We start from the raw sequence: 22,823 nt of genomic DNA, 5'->3' as shown, positions 1-22,823 counted from the left end.
CGTGTCATGATTCCCAATGGCAGGGAAACATCAGAACACAAAAATAACGGACGAGCTCTGGGTGATGGAATCTTGAGCTGACCGTGAGCTAAATCTACCACACAACTAATAGTAGCCAGGGAGCATACCTACGACTTCCTAGATGCCACGCGCCAGCCGGAGGACTAACTACGCCTGGTAGAGGAAGGAACAGACCTGGCTTACCTCTAGGGAAATACCCCAAAAGATGATAGCAGCCCCCCACATGTAATAACGGTGAGTTAAGGGGAAAAGACATACACAGTATGAAAGTAGATTTAGCAAAGAGAGGTCCACTTACTAGATAGCAGAAGGATACAAAAGAGGACTTCACGGTCAACTGAAAACCCTTTCAAAAAACCATCCTGAAATTACTTTAAGACTCCTGTGTCAACTCATGACACAGGAGTGGCAATTTCAGCCCGCAAGAGCTTCCAGCTACAGAGAATAACAAAAACTGCAAACTGGACAAAAGATACAAAACAAAAGGACAAAGTCCACTTAGCTGATCAGCAGACTAGTAGCAGGAACATGCAACCGAAGGCTCTGGTTACAATGATGACCGGCAAGGAAATGACTGAAGAGCAAGGCTAAATAGGAAACTCCCAAACACTGATGGGAGCAGGTGAACTGAGACAGCAAAGCACACACAAGTCACCAGTACCACCAGCAACCACCAGGGGAGCCCAAAAAGTGGATTCACAACAGTATCCCCCCTTAAGGAGGGGGCACCGAACCCTCACGAGAACCGCCAGGGCGATCTGGATGAGCCCTATGAAAGGCACGAACCAAATCCGAGGCATGAACATCCGAGGCAGTTACCCAAGAATTATCTTCCTGACCATAGCCCTTCCATTTAACCAGATATTGAAGTCTCCGTCTGGAAATACGGGAATCCAAGATCTTTTCTACAACGTACTCCAATTCACCCTCCACCAGCACAGGAGCAGGAGGCTCAGCAGAAGAAACCACCGGTACCTCATATCTCCGCAACAACGACCGATGGAATACATTATGGATAGCGAAAGATGCCGGGAGGTCCAAACGAAAGGACACAGGGTTAAGTATCTCCAAAATCCTATAAGGACCGATGAACCGAGGCTTAAACTTAGGAGAAGAAACCCTCATAGGGACAAAACGGGAAGACAACCACACCAAGTCCCCAACACGAAGGCGAGGACCAACACGACGACGGCGGTTAGCAAACTGCTGAGTCCTCTCCTGGGACAACTTCAAATTGTCCACCACTTGTCCCCAAATCTGATGCAACCGATCCACCACCGCATCCACTCCAGGACAATCCGAAGATTCCACCTGACCAGATGAAAAACGAGGATGAAACCCTGAATTGCAAAAGAAAGGAGAAACCAAAGTGGCAGAACTAGCCCGATTATTAAGAGCAAATTCTGCCAACGGCAAAAAGGCAACCCAGTCATCCTGATCCGCAGACACAAAACACCTCAAATAAGTCTCCAAAGTTTGATTAGTTCGCTCCGTCTGGCCATTAGTCTGAGGATGGAACGCAGACGAAAAAGACAAATCAATGCCCAACCTGGCACAGAATGCCCGCCAAAATCTAGACACGAACTGGGTACCCCTGTCAAAAACGATGTTTTCCGGAATACCATGCAAGCGAACCACATTTTGAAAAAATAGAGGGACCAACTCAGATGAGGAAGGCAACTTAGGCAATGGTACCAAATGAACCATTTTAGAAAAACGGTCACACACCACCCAGATGACAGACATCTTCTGAGAAACAGGGAGATCAGAAATAAAGTCCATAGAGATGTGCATCCAAGGCCTCTTCGGAACAGGCAAGGGCAACAATAACCCACTAGCCCTAGAACAACAAGGCTTGGCCCGAGCACACACATCACAAGACTGCACAAAAACACGCACATCCCGAGACAGGGAAGGCCACCAAAAGGATCTAGCCACCAAATCTCTGGTACCAAAAACTCCAGGATGACCTGCCAGCGAAGAAGAATGAACTTCCGAGATGAATCTACTGGTCCAATCATCAGGAACAAACAGTCTACCAGGCGGACAACGATCAGGTCTATCCGCCTGAAATTCTTGCAAAGCACGTCGCAGATCTGGGGAGACAGCAGACAAAACCACCCCATCCTTAAGGACACCAGCAGGTTCAGAATCCCCAGGAGAGTCAGGCTCAAAACTCCTAGAAAGAGCATCTGCCTTAACATTTTTAGAACCCGGTAAGTATGAAACCACAAAATTAAACCGAGAAAAAAACAACGACCATCGTGCCTGTCTAGGATTCAGGCGCCTGGCAGACTCTAGATAAATCAGATTCTTGTGAGTCAAAACTACCACCTGATGTCTGGCACCCTCAAGCCAATGACGCCACTCCTCAAATGCCCACTTCATGGCCAAAAGCTCCCGATTACCAACATCATAGTTTCGCTCGACGGCCGAAAATTTTCGAGAAAAGAACGCACAAGGTCTCATCACTGAGCAGTCGGAACTTTTCTGCGACAAAACCGCCCCCGCTCCGATCTCGGAATCATCGACCTCAACCTGAAAGGGAAGAGAAACATCAGGCTGGCGCAACACAGGGGCAGACAAAAAGCGGCGCTTAAGCTCCCGAAAGGCCTCCACAGCAGCAGGGGACCAATTGGCAACATCAGCACCCTTTTTGGTCAAATCCGTCAGAGGTTTAGCAACGCCAGAAAAACCAGTTATAAATCGACGATAAAAATTAGCAAAGCCCAAGAATTTCTGAAGACTCTTAACCCCTTCCCGACATGTGACGGTATAGTACGTCACATGTCGGGACCCCCGCTTTGATGTGCGCTCCGGCGGTGAGCGCACATCAAAGTCGCGACATGTCAGCTGTTTTTTACAGCTGACATGTGCGCGCAATAGCGGCGGGTGAAATCGCGATCACCCGCCGCTATTAACTAGTTAAATGCCGCTGTCAAACTCAGACAGCGGCATTTAACTACCGCATCCGGCCGTGCGGCCGGATATGAGCGCATCGCCGACCCCCGTCACATGATCGGGGGTCGGCGATGTGTCAGGAAGGTAACCATAGAGGTCCTTGAGACCTCTATGGTTACTGATTGCCGGTGGCTGTGAGCGCCCCCCTGTGGTCGGCGCTCACAGCACACCTGCAATTCTGCTGTGTAGCAGCGATCTTATGATCGGTGCTGCATAGCAGAGCCGATCGGGCTGTGCCTGCTTCTAGCCTCCCATGGAGGCTATAGAAGCATGGCAAAAGTAAAAAAAAAAAGTTTTTAAAAATGTGAAAAAAATAAAAAAAATATAAAAGTTTAAATCACCCCCCTTTCGCCCCAATCAAAATAAATCAATAAAAAAAAAAACCAACCTACACATATTTGGTATCGCCGCGTTCAGAATCGCCCGATCTATCAATAAAAAAAAAGCATTAACCTGATCGCTATATGGCGTAATGAGAAAAAAATTCGAAACGCCAGATTTACGTTTTTTTGGTCGCCACGACATTGCATTAAAATGCAATAACGGGCGATCAAAAGAACGTATCTACACCAAAATGCTATCATTAAAAACGCCAGCTCGGCACGCAAAAAATAAGCCCTCACCTGACCCCAGATCACGAAAAATGGAGACGCTACGAGTATCGGAAAATGGCGCAATTTTGTTTTGTTTTGTTTTTTGCAAAGTTTGGAATTTTTTTTCACCACTTAGGTGAAAAATAACCTAGTCATGTTAGGTGTCTATAAACTCGTAGTGACCTGGAGAATCATAATGGCAGGTCAGTTTTAGCATTTAGTGAACCTAGCAAAATAGGCAAGCAAAAAACAAGTGTGGGATTGCACTTTTTTTGCAATTTCACAGCACTTGGAATTTTTTTCCCGTTTTCTAGTACACGACATGCTAAAACCAATGATGTCGTTCAAAAGTACAACTCGTCCCGCAAAAAATAAGCCCTCACATGGCCAAATTGACGGAAAAATAAAAAAGTTATGGCTCTGGGAAGGAGGGTAGCGAAAAACGAAAATGGAAAAACGGAAAAAGCTCCGGGGGTGAAGGGGTTAAGAGAAGTAGGCTGCGTCCAGTCACAAATAGCCCGAACCTTGACAGGGTCCATCTCAATAGAAGAAGGGGAAAAAATGTACCACAAAAAGGAAATCTTTTGAACCCCAAAAACACACTTTGAACCCTTTACACACAAAGAATTATTATTATTATTATTATTATTATTTATTGTTATAGCGCCATTTATTCCATGGCGCTTTACAAGTGAGGAGGGGTATACATAATAAAAACAAGTACAATAATCTTGAACAATACAAGTCATAACTGGTACAGGAGGAGTGAGGACCCTGCCCGCGAGGGCTCACAATCTACAAGGGATGGGTGAGAATACAGTAGGTGAGGATAGAGCTGATCGTGCAGCGGTTGGTTGATCGGTGGTTACTGCAGGTTGTAGGCTTGTCGGAAGAGGTGGGTCTTCAGATTCTCCCGCAAAACCTGAAAAACCCTCCTGACCTGTTGAACATGAGACTCCCAGTCATCAGAAAAAATCAAAATATCATCCAAATACACAATCATAAATTTATCCAAATATTCACGGAAAATATCATGCATTAAGGACTGAAAGACTGAAGGTGCATTAGAAAGGCCGAAAGGCATTACTAAATACTCAAAATGGCCCTCAGGCGTATTAAATGCGGTTTTCCACTCGTCCCCCTGCTTAATTCGCACCAAATTATACGCCCCACGAAGATCAATCTTAGAGAACCACTTAGCCCCCCTTATGCGAGCAAACAAATCAGACAGCAAAGGCAACGGATACTGATATTTGACTGTAATTTTATTCAGGAGTCGATAATCAATACAAGGCCTCAGAGAGCCATCCTTTTTAGATACAAAGAAAAAACCAGCTCCTAAAGGAGATGAAGAAGGACGAATATGTCCCTTTTCCAGGGACTCCTTAATATACTCTCGCATAGCAGCATGTTCAGGTACAGATAAGTTAAACAAACGACCCTTTGGAAATTTACTGCCAGGAATCAGATCTATGGCGCAATCACAATCTCTGTGGGGAGGGAGTGAACCAATTTTAGGCTCCTCAAAAATATCACGATAATCAGACAAAAATGCCGGAATCTCAGAGGGAATAGATGACGAAATGGAAACCAAAGGTATGTCCCCATGAGCCCCCCGACATCCCCAGCTTAACACAGACATTGTTTTCTAGTCAAGGACTGGGTTATGAGATTGTAACCATGGTAATCCAAGCACCAAAACATCATGCAAATTGTACAACACAAGGAAGCGAATCACCTCCTGATGGTCTGGAGTCATACGCATAGTCACTTGCGTCCAGAATTGTGGTTTATTACAAGCCAAAGGCGTAGAATCAATACCCTTCAGAGGTATAGGAACTTCCAGAGGCTCTAAATCAAACCCACAGCGCCTGGCAAAGGACCAATCCATAAGACTCAGAGCGGCGCCAGAGTCCACATAGGCATCCACGGTAATAACTGATAAAGAACAAATCAAGGTTACAGACAGAATAAATTTAGACTGTAAAGTGCCAATTGAAATAGACTTGTCAACCTTCCTTGTACGTTTAGAGCATGCTGATATAACATGAGCAGAATCACCACAATAGAAGCACAACCCATTTTTACGCCTATAATTCTGCCGCTCGCTTCTGGACAGAATTCTGTCACATTGCATCTTCTCTGGCGTCTCTTCAGAAGATACCGCCAAATGGTGCACGGGTTTGCGCTCCCGCAAACGCCGATCAATCTGAATAGCCATTGTCATGGATTCATTCAGACCTGTGGGCGCAGGGAACCCGACCATAACATCCTTAACGGCATCAGAAAGGCCCTCTCTGAAATTTGCCGCTAGGGCGCACTCATTCCACTGAGTAAGCACAGACCATCTACGAAATTTTTAGCAGTATATCTCAGCTTCATCTTGCCCTTGAGATAGGGCTATCAAAGCTTTTTCAGCTTGAATCTCCAAATTAGGTTCCTCATAAAGCAACCCTAAAGCCAGAAAAAACGCATCCACATTGAGCACCGCAGGATCCCCTGGTGTCAATGAAAATGCCCAATTTTGAGGGTCACCTCGCAGCAAAGAGATTACAATCTTAACCTGCTGGACAGGATCTCCAGAGGAGTGAGGTCTGAGAGAAAGGAACAATTTACAATTATATTTGAAATTCAGGAACCGAGATCTATCTCCGGAAAACACCTCTGGTGTAGGAATTTTAGGTTCAGACATCGGAGTATGTATAACAAAATCTTGTAAATTTTGAACCTTGGTAGCAAGATTATTTAAACCTACAGCCAAACTCTGAGGGTCCATCTTTAAACAGGTGAGATCAGAGCCATTCAAGGATTAGAAGGAGAGAAAGGCAAAGGCTGTAATTAGAGCTGAAATACAACTGATCCAACTATGGAGCAAGCATAGGGGGGGGGGGAAAAATCTACAGACTTCTTTTTTCTCTCCTTTCTTCTGCCAATAACTTTAACATCGGCCGGTCATACTGTCATGATTCCCAATGGCAGGGAAACATCAGAACACAAAAATAACGGACGAGCTCTGGGTGATGGAATCTTGAGCTGACCGTGAGCTAAATCTACCACACAACTAATAGTAGCCAGGGAGCATACCTACGACTTCCTAGATGCCACGCGCCAGCCGGAGGACTAACTACGCCTGGTAGAGGAAGGAACAGACCTGGCTTACCTCTAGGGAAATACCCCAAAAGATGATAGCAGCCCCCCACATGTAATAACGGTGAGTTAAGGGGAAAAGACATACACAGTATGAAAGTAGATTTAGCAAAGAGAGGTCCACTTACTAGATAGCAGAAGGATACAAAAGAGGACTTCACGGTCAACTGAAAACCCTTTCAAAAAACCATCCTGAAATTACTTTAAGACTCCTGTGTCAACTCATGACACAGGAGTGGCAATTTCAGCCCGCAAGAGCTTCCAGCTACAGAGAATAACAAAAACTGCAAACTGGACAAAAGATACAAAACAAACAGACAAAGTCCACTTAGCTGATCAGCAGACTAGTAGCAGGAACATGCAACCGAAGGCTCTGGTTACAATGATGACCGGCAAGGAAATGACTGAAGAGCAAGGCTAAATAGGAAACTCCCAAACACTGATGGGAGCAGGTGAACTGAGACAGCAAAGCACACACAAGTCACCAGTACCACCAGCAACCACCAGGGGAGCCCAAAAAGTGGATTCACAACACAGCCGTACCCCACGGATGCCCAAGCCACGTAAACACTGAAACAAGGACGATGAGCGCTGCGGCGTGATAACGAGAACGCCAAAAAGGTATTTCTGGAGTCGGCGTCACAATCGCGACGCAGTGCTGAAACGGAGACGCTATAGCGATGTTGATCGCGCGGCATGAGTCAAGGACCTCCTCTGGGTGTGGTTAGGTGGTTGAGCGTTTTTGAGGGCAAAATGGCGGCGCGACAGCGTTCAGCTCCTCTGGGGCGGCCAGAGATGGCATTTTTTGTAAACGGAATGTATGCCCTGGACTATGAGGGCCGGGAGAGTCGACCTGCGCACCCGAACCTCCACAAGCAGGAGGTGCTGCGCCGCATTGGGCGCATGATGGAGAGGAGGTTTGGCGTCCGACGCAGTGCGCAGCAGCTGCGGAAAAAGTGGGCAGATCTCCGCTATAAGACCCCCCAGCTTCTGGCAGAGTTGCGTGCGGAGCCAAGGCGTGGTAAGTACCAGTATGGGGGAATCGGGACACGCACGCTGCCGGGAGGTTAAGAATGTGAAACATGCTCAGGTCAGGGGTTCCGGAATCTCCACCGAGATATACAATTTAGTGATTGCCGGGAGGGGGAGAATCAGGAGACGCGCGTTGCCGTGAGGCGCTTCCTTGTTATGCAAAAATACGTGTCTCAGGCCAGGTTGACCATTAAACACCAGAGCCCCCACCCAATGCATAGTCTAGCATCACAGGGAAGAGTGATCTCTATTTTCTATATATGTACGTAGATTTGGCGACTAAAAATTTCATTTGGCTCCTAACTTTTCCCGCCAATGATGCCTAGGTATTTGTTGGTAATTCTGGAGCCCTGTACTTTTGTTGTCAACATATTAAGGTTCTTTAATGTTTGTGTAGGGAGACGGCGCCTGTAACAGCCACCAGCACCAGCATCCTCCACCAGCGGCAGCCCACAGCCCGGGACATCACGTATGTTAACCATCATTGATTGCAATTTGCAATTTTATTACTGCATACGGGACATTAGAGGGGAACATTTCTTTTGGCTATTTTTTCCCGCCACTGGTGCCTGGGTATTTTTATTAATTCTGGAGCTTTGTACTTTTGGTGTATAAATATTACCGTTCTTTAATGTTTGTGTAGGGAGAAGGCGCCGGCAACAGCCATCAGCAACAGCAGGCACGCCTTCATCCGCCACCAGCGGCAGCCCACAGCCAGGGATATCACGTATGTTAAACATCATTCATTGCAATTTTATTACTGCATACGGGAAATTAGAGGGGAGCTGAAATACTGTATACATTACAGACGCTGTAAGGACCAGGCGCGCTAACACCCCACCGCAGGCCACAACACCACCCTTCCGCCACTCATCTTCCTCCCCCGGGTCGGCGGCATTCTCACCAGAGGCCACCCTTCGTAAGTGACCAAAACTGCGAGCGCTTCCCCACAGCGTGTCCAACTGTTAACCATATATGTATTTGCTTCCTTTTAGCTGCGGCAGCTGGTGCACAAGCGAGGGGGGATGGGAGGTGAGCAGCTCTTCCACCTCTTCCGGGGATGACCAACCGGCGTCCCTTCTCCGTAAGTATACAGACAGTGGGAGGGGTTATCGGTGGGATGTCACATTTGACAACGACGAGAAGGAAAAAAAAAAAAAATTTTAAAAAAGGGCTCGACCTCTGGGACAGGACCAAATTGAGTGTATAGTAAATCTCAGGGTATGTTCACACATGCCGTATTTGCAGAGTAATCACCGTCCGTTCTCCGTCCTCTTCTATCCACAGAATCGACCACCGTGAGAGACCTGCTGGCCAAGCAGAGGCGGCTGGAGGGGACAGCAGCGCGCCTGCAGGAGACAGCAGCACGCCTGCAGGAGCAGGTTAAAGATCATGGACGCATGCTGCGCCAACTGCTAGCCCACCGCCGTGGGACTCTGTAAATATTTTTTTGGGTTAAAAAAATAAATAAATAAATAAAAAGTTTGTAGTTTAAAACACAGTTATTTTTACCTTTATTTTGTGTTATGTTTTAATGTACTAGGGGAGCAGGCCTGGGCCAGCCGAGCCAAGGCACAGACAAAAGAGAAAAAAAATGTAGACAGCGCTAAAGAGTTTGCAAAACGCATCCTAAAGTGCCTCCATCTTGTACGTCCGCTTGCCAGATGCACAAGATGGCTGCCAGAGATGTTTTATACATGGGGGGGGGGGGGTATACCTGCTACCAAATCCCAATCACAACATGGTTAATGCACGTATCATAGAAATCAGTGAGATATATTGGCGGTCAGGCCTGTGTTCTTTTGTGTGATGTCCTTTGTTTCAGTGATAAGGCAGAGGTGCATCTACATACTAAATGAATATTGGCCATAGAGATAATGGAGGATATACACTCACCGGCCACTTTATTAGGTACACCATGCTAGTAACGGGTTGGACCCCCTTTTGCCTTCAGAACTGCCTCAATTCTTCGTGGCATAGATTCAACAAGGTGCTGGAAGCATTCCTCAGAGATTTTGGTCCATATTGACATGATGGCATCACACAGTTGCCGCAGATTTGTCGGCTGCACATCCCAAAGATGCTCCATACAAGGCAGGATGGATCCATGCTTTCATGTTGTTTATGCCAAATTCTGACCCTACCATCCGAATGTCGCAGCAGAAATTGAGACTCATCAGACCAAGCAACGTTTTTCCAATCTTCTACTGTCCAATTTCGATGAGCTTGTACAAATTGTAGCCTCAGTTTCCTGTTCTTAGCTGAAAGGAGTGGTACCCGGTGTGGTCTTCTGCTGCTGTAGCCCATCTGCCTCAAAGTTCGACGCACTGTGCGTTCAGAGATGCTCTTAGGCCTACCTTGGTTGTAACGGGTGGCGATTTGAGTCACTGTTGCCTTTCTATCAGCTCGAACCAGTCTGCCCATTCTCCTCTGACCTCTGGCATCAACAAGGCATTTCCGCCCACAGAACTGCCGCTCACTGGATTTTTTTTCTTTTTCGGACCATTCTCTGTAAACCCTAGAGATGGTTGTGCGTGAAAATCCCAGTAGATCAGCAGTTTCTGAAATACTCAGACCAGCCCTTCTGGCACCAACAACCATGCCACGTTCAAAGGCACTCAAATCACCTTTTGTTCCCCATACTGATGCTCGGTTTGAACTGCAGGAGATTGTCTTGACCATGTCTACATGCCTAAATGCACTGAGTTGCCGCCATGTGATTGGCTGATTAGAAATTAAGTGTTAACAAGAAGTTGGACAGGTGTACCTAATAAAGTGGCCGGTGAGTGTAGGTGTACACTGTCAAAATCTTGAGTGAATAGCCTCTGTCCTGTTAGTGACCCATCATTATCTACATATGTACACAACTCCTGTGGGTTTCCATTGTAAGCCAGTGGTCCTGAGATAGACATCATGTCTCCGACCTATGCATATGTACACAACTCCTGTGGGTTTCCAATAATGGAGGATATAGGTGTACACTGTCAAAATCTTGAATGAATAGCCTCTGTCCTGTTTGTGACCCATCATTATCTACATATGTACACAACTCCTGTGGGTTTCCATTGTAAAGCCAGTGGTCCTGAGATAGACATCATGTCTCCGACCTATGCATATGTATATTGATAAACAGTGCCTTGTGTAGGACATGTTTAACTCAATTAGGGTTGGCTCCAACATGTTCATTCAAAGAAGAATGGTTTATTACCCAAACACCACAGGCCACCACCACCATTAGTCATTAGACTTTTAAATGCAAAATTGATCGTATGTATAAAATTGATCATGTTATAGCTGCACACAGTCTCGGACGGAGGCATGATGGGAGTCCCTGTGGAACCACCCCTGAGTCCGCGCAGTACTGGCCCCCTCATTCGCGTCCGGTCTTCTCTCCTTTCGGAGAATATGTCCCCAGAAGAGGTCTTGCCACGTACGTTTTTTAAACACGATTAAGATTGTCACTCATTGCCTCTCTCTATGTAACCCGTGACAGCAAGGGCAGTTTCAGAGCCTCCCCCGCCAGAGATGTTTAATTCATCCTAAACGCTACGATGGGGATGTAATCCCAGCCCACTATCGGGAGACGACTGTGTTATTAATGTTATGCTTTTTGACCCACAGCAGCCGGCGGTGTGACCATGGAGGATATAGAAGCCGGAATTGAAAGGCTGATAGACACTATGGCGCCGATTCAGGATCAGCAGAATGTGGCAATGGGGTAGCTGCAGAAGCTTTACAACATGTGCCAAATGTTGTAGGTGGGGCAAAAATAATAACAAGTGTCTGAACATTTTTGGTTGTGTGTTGCTAAAAAAAGTTTGTTAATTTAAAAATATATATATCCCACCAAAAAAGCTGTTGAGAGTGAAGTTAAATGAAAAGTTTTTATTATGAACCAATTCTTAACAACATTACAATTTAAAAATCCGTAAGAAAACAAAAAAAATAAAATCACAAATCGTGATACACCGAATCTTCGTTCCGAACTTGAAGGTGCCTGATGGGCGAAGAAATGTGAGACGGCATTGTCGGGTATGGGTTTTGGTGTGACGGGCCAAAGTGGGACACGGGGAAATTGGGCCGTACTGGAGTTTGTGGCCAATAGGGTGGGCAATATGCGGACTCTGGCCGCTCGATTGGACGGGAAGAAACCAACCATGTGTGTTTTCATCCAAACTGCCATCCAATCCCTTACTAACAGCCTCAAAAATAAGACGCTCGGTTAAAGTTCGCTGCCTTGCTTCCATTGTAGAAAGTTTATCAGCGATGTACAGTCCAAAACCCTCCAAAGCAGGGCTGGTTTTGCGCGTCAACACCTTTTTGGCCATGCTCAACAGTTCATGGGAGACGTCCGAGGTGGCTTTCCGCTTCCTTGAACCCTGCCTCCATTGACTCCGTGCAGGTGCAGCCACCATTGTTTCACTGGTGGAGCAGTCCTGTGCATTGTCCTGTGCACTGTCCTGTCCACTGTCCTGTGCACTCTCCTCCTAGGGAGAAAATAAAAAAGGAAATTATTAAAAACAAAAAAGAAACGAGGTACACCAGCCTAACCGCATAAAAAATATATATTCGTATACATGTGAAAAGTTGCTATATATAGATGCTATGGGTTAAGAATGTCACCATGTAATACTTTTCTGCGACAGGGTTATGGTCTGTACAGAAAAATTATAAAACTTCGAATTCATGGTATAATCAGATGGAGAAAAAGCTGAAAAATAATGTCGAATTATAGGCCACATTGGTGAGACAGTGCTGCAAAGATGTACTTACTGGTTGCCCTTGTGAGTCCAGCTCGACGTGGTTCTGAGGTACTGTCGGTTCCACGGGTGCCAACAACCGCAAACACGTCGATGACCGTGGCACCTCTTGGTCCCGAAGAAAATTAAGGTAATCAAAATACCATAGCTTCGGGACATAAACCTCTTCTGTTGAAGACCCAGATTTGGAACTCTTAAGGACCTTATTGAGCTCCTTCCTCCAGACCGTGCGCAGCGCCTGAATTTTCTTCTTTACTACAGTTTCTGTGGCTTGCTCTTCCGGTGCATGGAGATTGTATAATTCGATCAGCTTGGAATATCCGGCCTTGCGCTTTTCCCTGTTTGAATACTCAGGCGATTTTATTTTCCAAAGGCATGGGAAAGACTGGTAGATTTCCAGGAACTCGCGTATAAATTCGACACGATTTGACATCTGTAAAAATAAAAACAAATAAAGTTAGGCATTTGACAAATAGTGCATTAAAACAGCAACAGCGAAAGGTGGACAAAAAAAAAAAAAAACGTCACAGAGGTGCAAACGCCACTTTGAAAAACAGCATTCATTTTCCCATATGCCACGCCCTATGCCACCACCCGCTTCACTACAGCAGTCACACAAAGCACTCATGCCGACCATACATTGTTCCATCTGCCACGCCCTAGGCCACCATAACCCACAACAGCGAACCACCACATACATACAAGCAGCCGCAAAAAAGCGCTCATGCTTACATTGTTCCATCTGCCACGCCCTAGGCCACCATAACCCGCAACAGCGTACCACCCGCTTCACTACAGCAGTTGCACAAAGCCCTCATGCCGAACATACATTGTTCCACCTGCCACGCCCTAGGCCACCATAACCCAAAACAGGGAACCACCACATACATACAAGCAGCCGCACAAAGCGCTCATGCTGACCACACATTGTTCCATTTGCCATGCTCTAGCCCACCATAACCCACAACAGCGAACCACCACATACATACAAGCAGTTGCACAAAGCCCTCATGCCGAACATACATTGTTCCACCTGCCACGCCCTAGGCCACCATAACCCAAAACAGGGAACCACCACATACATACAAGCAGCCGCACAAAGCGCTCATGCTGACCACACATTGTTCCATTTGCCATGCTCTAGCCCACCATAACCCACAACAGCGAACCACCACATACATACAAGCAGTTGCACAAAGCCCTCATGCCGAACATACATTGTTCCACCTGCCACGCCCTAGGCCACCATAACCCAAAACAGGGAACCACCACATACATACAAGCAGCCGCACAAAGCGCTCATGCTGACCACACATTGTTCCATTTGCCATGCTCTAGCCCACCATAACCCACAACAGCGAACCACCACATACATACAAGCAGTTGCACAAAGCCCTCATGCCGAACATACATTGTTCCACCTGCCACGCCCTAGGCCACCATAACCCAAAACAGTGAACCACCACATACATACAAGCAGCCGCACAAAGCGCTCATGCTGACCACACATTGTTCCATTTGCCATGCTCTAGCCCACCATAACCCACAACAGCGAACCACCACATACATACAAGCAGTTGCACAAAGCCCTCATGCCGAACATACATTGTTCCACCTGCCACGCCCTAGGCCACCATAACCCAAAACAGGGAACCACCACATACATACAAGCAGCCGCACAAAGCGCTCATGCTGACCACACATTGTTCCATTTGCCATGCTCTAGCCCACCATAACCCACAACAGCGAACCACCACATACATACAAGCAGTTGCACAAAGCCCTCATGCCGAACATACATTGTTCCACCTGCCACGCCCTAGGCCACCATAACCCAAAACAGGGAACCACCACATACATACAAGCAGCCGCACAAAGCGCTCATGCTGACCACACATTGTTCCATTTGCCATGCTCTAGCCCACCATAACCCACAACAGCGAACCACCACATACATACAAGCAGTTGCACAAAGCCCTCATGCCGAACATACATTGTTCCACCTGCCACGCCCTAGGCCACCATAACCCAAAACAGTGAACCACCACATACATACAAGCAGCCGCACAAAGCGCTCATGCTGACCACACATTGTTCCATTTGCCATGCTCTAGCCCACCATAACCCACAACAGCGAACCACCACATACATACAAGCAGTTGCACAAAGCACTCTTGCTGACCACACATTGTTCCATTTGCCATGCTCTAGCCCACCAGTCACAACAGCGTACCATCCGCATCGCTTCAGCGGCGAGCACGAGGCGCTCATACCGACCATACATTGTTCCATCCGCCACGCTCTAGCCCACCACCCACAACAGCGTACCATCCGCATCGCTTCAGCGGCGAGCACGAGGCGCTCATGCCGACATTACATCGCTCCATCCACTACGCCCAAGCGGTCTTTTCATACCTCGAAGCTGTGGTGCCAAGTGTGGAATGCTCTGGGAAACTGCGGTGCCAAGCGTGGAATGCTCTGGAAAACTGCGGTGCCAAGTGTGGAATGACCTGGGAAACACAAAAAGCGACGTCCAGGTCCACCAACTGTGCAAGTACAGAGTGAAGAAAGTAAATTTTTAAAACTGTGAGGTGGTGTCGGGAACAATAGTGCTCAGGTGACAAATTTTCCAACCAATTGTGTGCACGTAACCTATGGCCTATCAGCACACTCTGTAGCAGCACAACACGCCCCTAGTGAACGTCACGCACAGATAATTCAATTAAGTGCTCTGAATTGTCTCTGAATCGTCTTGTGTGACATGACCAGTACGACTGTCCCATACGACTTCTACATCGCAAATACGTCACAAAATTATCGCTCCAGCGCCGTGCATTGCAAAGTGTGACCGCAATATACGACGCTGGAGCGATTCTCGTGCGACGCTGCAACGTCACAGATCGTGCCGTCGTAGCGATCAAAATTGCACTGTGTGACGGTACCCTAAGTTCAAAATGTAATTAAGAAATGTCAGTTTACAGGAACAGTGGAGGTCAAGATAAGGTCTGGAAGATGAAGCAAAATTTCAGTGAGACCTGCTCGTAGTATTGCTAGAAAGGAAAATCATAACCACTGCTTGACTGCAAGAGACCTTCAGAAAGTTTTAGCAGGCTCTGGAGTTCTGGCACTTTGTTCTACTGTTCAGAGACACCTGCACAAATACAACCTTCATGAGAGTCATCAGAAGAAAACCTCTCCTGCATTCTCACCGTAAAATTTAAAGTCAAAAGTATGCAAAAAATAATTCTAAACATTCATTGTGGAAACAAGTCCTGTGGACCGATGAAGTTAAAATAGAACTCTTTGGCCACAATGATCAAAGGTACAGTACAGACCAAAAGTTTGGACACACCTTCTCATTCAAAGATTTTTCTGTATTTTCATGACTAAGAAAATTGTACATTCACACTGAAGGCACCAAAACTATGAAATAACACATGTGGAATTATATACTTAACAAAAAAGTGTGAAACAACTGAAAATATGTCTCATATTCTAGGTTCTTCAAAGTAGCCACCTTTTGCTTTGATTACTGCTTTGCACACACTTGGCATTCTCTTGATGAGCTTCAAGAGGTAGTCACCGGGAATGGTCTTCCATCAGTCTTGAAAGAGTTCCCAGAGATATTTAGCACTTGTTGGCCCTTTTGCCTTCACTCTGCGGTCCAGCTCACCCCAAACCATCTCGATTGGGTTCAGGTCTGGTGACTGCACCCCATCACTCTCCTTCTTGGTCAAATAGCCCTTACACAGCCTGGAGGTGTGTTTGGGGTCATTGTCATGCTGAAAAATAAATGATGGTCCAACTAAACGCAAACCGGATGGAATAGCATGCCGCTGCAAGATGCTGTGGCAGCCATGCTGGTTCAGCATGCCTTCAATTTTGAATAAATCCCCAACAGTGTCACTAGCAAAGCACCCCCAACACCATCAGCCCTCCTCCTCCATGCTTCTCGGGGGGAACCAGGCATGTAGAGTCCATCCTTTCACCTTTTCTGCGTCGCACAAAGACACAGTCGTTGGAACCAAAGATCTGAAATTTGGACTCATCAGACCAAAGCACAGATTTCCACTGGTCTAATGCCCATTCCTTGTGTTCTTTAGCCCAAACAAGCCTCTTCTGCTTGTTTCCTGTTATTAGCACTGGTTTCCTAGCAGCTATTTTACCATGAAGGCCTGCTGCACAAAGTCTCCTCTTAACAGTTGTTGTAGAGATATGTCTGCTCCTAGAACTCTGTGTGGCATTGACCTGGTCTCTAATCTGAGCTGCTGTTAACCTGCGATTTCTGAGGCTGGTGACTCGGATAAACTTATCCTCAGAAGCAGAGGTGACTCTTGGTCTTCCTTTCCTGGAGCGGTCCTCATGTGAGCCAGTTTCATTGTAGCGCTTAATGGTTTTTGCCACTGCACTTGGGGACACTTTCAAAGTTTGGCCAATTTTTCGGACTGACTGACCTTCATTTCTTAAAATTATGATGGCCACTCGTTTTTCTTTACTTAGCTGCTTTTTTCTTGCCATAATGCAAATTCTAATAGTATATTCAGTAGGACTATCAGTTGTGTATCCACCAGACTTCTGCTCAACAAAACTGATGGTCCCAACCCCATTTATAAAGCAAGAAATCCCACTCATTAAACCTGATAGGGCACACCTGTGAAGTGAAAACCATTCCCGGAGACTACCTCTTGATGCTCATCAAGAGAATGCCAAGAGTGTGCAAAGCAGTAATCAAAGCAAAAGGTGGCTACTTTGATGAATCTAGAATATAAGACATATTTTCAGTTGTTTCACACTTTTGTGTTAAGTATATAATTCCACATGTGTTAATTCATAGTTTTGATGCCTTCAGTGTGAATGTACAATTTTCTTAGTCATGAAAATACAGAAAAATCTTTGAATGAGAAGGTGTGTCCAAACTTTTGGTCTGTACTGTATGTGTGGAGAAAAAAGGACACAGTATTTCAGAAAAAGAACATCTCGCCAACCATTAAGCATGGGAGTGGATCAATCATGTTTTGGAGTTGTCTTGAAGCCAATGGGATGGGGAATATTTCACAGGTAGAGTGAAGAATGGATTCAATGGCTTCTACAAATGGATGATGATCCTAAACACATGTCAAAATCCACAATAGACTACTTCAAAAGGCGCAAGCTGAAGGTTTTACAATGGCCCTCACAGTCCCCTGATCTGAACATCACTGAAAATCTGTCTCTAGACCTCAAAATAGCAGTGCATGCAAGACAACCCAGGAATCACACAGAACTGCAAGAATTTTTCAAGGAAGAATGGAAAAAAATCCCTCAAACAAGAATTTAAAGACCCTTGTATGGCTACAAAAAGCGTTTGCAAGCTATAATAGTTTTAAAAGGGGGACTACTAGGTACTAACCATGCAGGATGCCTAAACTTTTGCATGAGCCCATTTTCCTTTTTGTAATTTTTAAAATGTAAAAATGAAAAATATATATATTTTTACAAAAATACAAAGAAAATGTGTCATCTTAAACTTTAGGCCTTTTAGAGATTATTTAATCTTCAACATGCTTAACTGTTCACAATAACAGTAATTTTGACCAGGGCTGCCCAAACTTTTACATGCCACTGTAGAATAGACAGATATATAGATGTCAGTCACATATGTAATTAGTGACTGCTGTATACATGCCATAGGATACACTGAGACCCTCCTGTATACAACACAAGATATACAACAAGAGGAAAGTAATCCAGATTGCAATCAGATGTCTTTGTAGTTTGGAACACTGGAGGAGTCTTTGCCTGCATACGATAAGATCAGTGCAAGGAATGGATGATCCGGCTTCACAAAGTACAATACTTCTTTATTAGTGTATACATATGAATCCTGTGTTCAAAGAAGCAGTTAGAAAAAAAAAAAATAGCCATTCAATAGAAAGTCGCGATCCACCAATATACAAGTGTGCCTATAGAGCATATATGTCAAACTCGGACCCGCAGGCCAAATCTGGCCCTCAAGGTTAGTTTATATAGCCCGCAATGCTAGGAACGTTTCCATCAGCATTGCACTTTCAACTGTATCGTCATCCTGGATGCCGATACAGTTGAAAACACAGATGGTGGAAGCCGATAGTTGAAAACACAGATGGTGGAAGGAGTGTCATCTGACACTCCCTCTCCCATCATTCCCCAACTGCGTCTGGAGTCTCAGCGCAACAGGCACAATGACGTCATTACAATGTGCCCGCTGTCCAGAGGATCAGAAAACACCATGAAGAGACCGGAGCAGCAGGTGAATGAGGAAAGTCAAGTTATTTTTTTTTTAGTGTAGGACTCACACTTTATCTCGCACTATGTATGGGCCATTAGACTGTATGGAAGGCAATGCAGGGCCGCTTTATATAGTGTATGGAAAACTATATGGGGCACATTATACTGTATGGAGGGCTGCGTGAGTATTAGTTGGGAAATCATACTGTGATGGGGTCATAATACCATGCGTGTGGAAGAATTCACTGTGGGGGTATCATGGTGTTTGGGGGGGCACTTATGTTGGCATCATACTATAGCATTGGTATTTTTTAAGGTTTTTTTTTTTTTTTTTAATCTGTTATTACATATTTAAATTAAGCCATATGCTGCGCTACTGCTCTTACATAACGTATTCCAATATTTTATTCTAAAATCTATTAAACCCTTTCCGACATGCGCTGTAATAGTACTGCTCTACGGAAGGTGCGTTCCCGGAAACAGCAGTACTATTACAGCGGCGCGATCGCACGGCCTCACGTAGAGCACCGCAGCGATTGTGTGCGGGTGTCAGCTGTATGTGACAACTGACACTCCGCAACAACGCCCATGATCAGTGCTAGCACCGATCGCGGGCAATTAACCCCTCTGATGCCGCTATCAGTAGTGGGCTCCCTGCGCGCTTCCATCAGGACAATGCAATCGCATCGCGTTGTCCTGATGGTCTCCATGGAGACACCCGTCTCCAAGAGTGGCAGCGGGGTCCTGCAGAGAAGGTGGCTTGTGAGTGTCTGAGAGTAGGCGCCGGCATGCCTCCTTCAAGGCCTGTCAGATCGCTGATCTGATACTTTGCTGTGCAGAGTGTCAGATCAGCGATCTGACGTTATATAGTGATGTCCCATCCTCGGACAATGTAAAAAAAAAAATTACAAAGTGTAAAAATATTTTTTTTTTAAAGTCCCTAAATAAAAAAATATATTTTTTCCAATAAATACAGTTATGTAAATAATAAAACAATAAAAGTAAACATTTGGTATCGCCGCGTCTATAACGACCTGCTCTATAAAACTGTCCCACTAGTTAACAATATAAGTGAACACCGAAAAATCAAATAAAAAAAAAACAAGGCAAAAAGCAATGCTTTATCATCATACCGCCGAGCAAAACGCGATCAAAAAGACGGATGTAACTAAAAATGGTACCACTGAAAATGTCATCTTGACCAGCAAAATACAAGCCGCATACAGCTCCATCAGCAGAAAAATGAAAAAGTTATAGCTCTCAGAATAAAGCGATGCAAAAATTATTATTTTTTTCTATAAAATTGTTTTGGCGCTTTTACACAACAAAAACTTTAAAAACTATATAAATGAGGTATCGCTGTAATCGTACTGACCTGAAGAATAAAACTGCTTTATCAATTTTACCACTATAAAAAACAAAAAGCAATTCCTGAGTTGCTGGTTTTTGTTTATTGTGTCTCCCAAAAATCAGAATAGAAAGCAAAATATGGTGATGCTAGTTTTCGCAATAAAAAGCGTCTTTTAGTATGTGACAGCAGCCAAACATAAAAACCCAATATAAATCTGGTATCACGGTAATCGCACCAACCCGAAGAATAAAGTCACCTAATCGCTTATACCGCATGAGTAACGGCGTAAAAAATAAGTAAAACCAATTCTTCAAATGCTGTTGATTTTTTCATTCTGCCTCCCACAGATCGCAGTAAGGATCGGCGCTTCTGAAAAGGACACTGCAGATCAGAGGCCAGACAGAGTCCAGAGTAAGGCTATGTGCACACGTTGCGGATGTTGAAGCAGATCCGCAGCGTTTTTGGACACGCGGAATTGAATCAAATCCGCAGTGTAGTTCACAGCCAATGTTATTCTATGTGAAATGAAGAATTGTTGTGCACATGCTGCGGAAAAATCAGCGCAGATTTTGCAGTGTTTTATTTTCTGCAGCATGTCAATTCTTTTTGCAGATCTGCAGCATTTCTGCACTCTGACTTCCATTGAGTCAGGAACATCCGGCGCAAAATCACAGGTGTAAAAAAGATCTGTAGATTTGCTGCGGATGTGGGTGCGAGAAACGCTGCAGATCGGGAGGTGGGAAGTGTGTGGGCGGAGACTATGTGCGGGGGTCTGCGTGTCTGTGTGTCTCTGTGTGTGTGCGGGTCTGTATAAGCAGCCATTGTCCGATGGGACTATTGCTCCCATCCGGCTATGAATGCTCACGGTGACAGCATTGCCGATGATAGGAAAGTAGTCCCATCAGAGAATGCATGTGTTCAGTATTTAAAAAACAAAACAAAGAAAAACATACAGGACATACATTAGAGACAGTACATACTCACCAATCACCTAGTCCCTGAAGCCCTCAATCTAATAAAAATAACATAATAAACCAACCTATATTTACCTTTCCGCCGTAGTCCAGTTAATAACGAGTGTCCCACGACGATCTCCCGTGTAGAACAGTGACATCGGGCGATGTCAGTGCTCTACAGGGCCTCCGCGATGAACTGACAGGCGGAGGTAATCCTCCGCGATGTATCCCTCTGCCGCTGCTGGGAGAGAGGTCACCGGAGTTCATTCTCTCACCGGCAGCACTGTGAGAAAATTCCCACACAGCATTGTCGTAAAGTGAGCCTGAACTCAGGTATCCTCTTCAGCGATGCACTGCAGGAGCCTTTATCATGTCAGTGCATCGTGGGAGGCCTATAGAGCAGTGACATCACCCGATGTCACTGTTCTATAGGGGAGATCGTCGTGGGACACTCGTTATTACTTGGATTGCGTCGGAACAGGGAGTATACTGTTGGTTTATTATTTTTTTATTTTTTGCAGGTGATCGACGGCTTCGGGGAATTAGACTTGTTGTAAGTATGGTGAAATTAAGAAGAGTAAAATACTTTTTTCTGGCTGTGTCTTTATTTAATTCTTTCACTACTATAGGATTAGTGATAGGCGTCTTATTGACGCCTCTCCATTACTAACCGAGCTTAATGTCACCTTACAAAGGTGACATTAACTCCTTATTACCCCATATGCCAACGCTACAGAGCAGTGGGAAAAGAGAGGCTAAGTGCCAGAATTGGCGCATCTTACAGATGCGCCATTTATGGGGCAGCTGTGAGCTGGTGTTTGTAGCCGGGGGGGGGGTCCAATAACCATGGTCCCTTCCTAGGCTATGAATATCAGCCCGCAGCTGTATAATTAGCCTTTACTGGCTATTAATATAGGGGACCCTCCAAAGAAAATTACATGTGGTCCCCCTATAATTAACTGCCAGAAAGGCTGTCTGCATAGCCTTTCTGGCAATTAATTATAGGGGGACCACATGTCATTTTTTTGGGGGGGTCCCCTATATTAATAGCCAGTAAAGGCTAATTATACAGCTGCGGGCTGATATTCATAGCCTGGGAAGATCCATGGGTATTACCCCCTTCCCAGGCTAAAAACATCGGCCCCCAGCCATCGGCTTTTTCTCTCTGGCGCAGAAAATTACGCGGGAGCCCAAGCCGTTTTTTTCTTTTTATTAAAGATATTGCATACAGATTTTGTGTGTGTCTTTATTTAACTATTTAAGTACCATTTTATTAGGTTCATTACTAAACATCGGCCTTGGTATTATTTATCATCAATCTAATCTATCATCTATCGTCTGTGTGTAAACATTATTCTTCAATGGAGTATGTAAAATAAGAGGTTGGACAAAGAAATGACATCACAATTCTTTTTTGTTAAATAAATAAAGATCTATTCGGTTACAAAAACGCATACAAATCCGCTTGAAAAAAATGCATGAAAATCCCGCATCAAAAACGTGCAGATTTTTACATGTGTTTTCTCACAAGAAATGCAGAAAATTCTGCAACGTGTGCACATACCCTAACTCTGCTGCCTCACTATAGTGAATGGATTCCATGGGCGTTTCATATGAATCACGTCACTCGGAGATTTAGATGGAAACCCCAAAGTAAGTGCTCAGCGTAGGGTGCCGGATAAATGTGATCCGATCACAAACGTTATGTAATGTTCCCAATAAAAGCTTCAACTCAATCCACAAAAAAAGGAAGTGC

General features: G+C 45.2%; 1 protein-coding gene across 1 annotated transcript; it reads right to left on the bottom strand.

Annotated features, from left to right (window-relative positions):
- Positions 1-11,654: 11,654 nt before the first annotated feature.
- Positions 11,655-15,834, bottom strand: LOC143759239 (uncharacterized). The gene is made up of 3 exons (XM_077248933.1): positions 14,930-15,834; positions 12,528-12,947; positions 11,655-12,241 (listed from the first exon to the last, which is right to left on the bottom strand). The coding sequence occupies exons 2-3, from the start codon at positions 12,945-12,947 to the stop codon at positions 11,666-11,668; spliced, it is 996 nt and encodes a 331-aa protein (XP_077105048.1). The 5' UTR covers positions 14,930-15,834; the 3' UTR covers positions 11,655-11,665.
- Positions 15,835-22,823: the final 6,989 nt, after the last annotated feature.

This window comes from Ranitomeya variabilis, chromosome 1 (assembly GCF_051348905.1).
Source record: "Ranitomeya variabilis isolate aRanVar5 chromosome 1, aRanVar5.hap1, whole genome shotgun sequence".
Taxonomy (NCBI): domain Eukaryota; kingdom Metazoa; phylum Chordata; class Amphibia; order Anura; family Dendrobatidae; genus Ranitomeya; species Ranitomeya variabilis.
The sequence above is the reverse complement of the archived record's forward strand: the minus strand, read 5'-3'. Positions and strand labels throughout refer to the sequence as shown.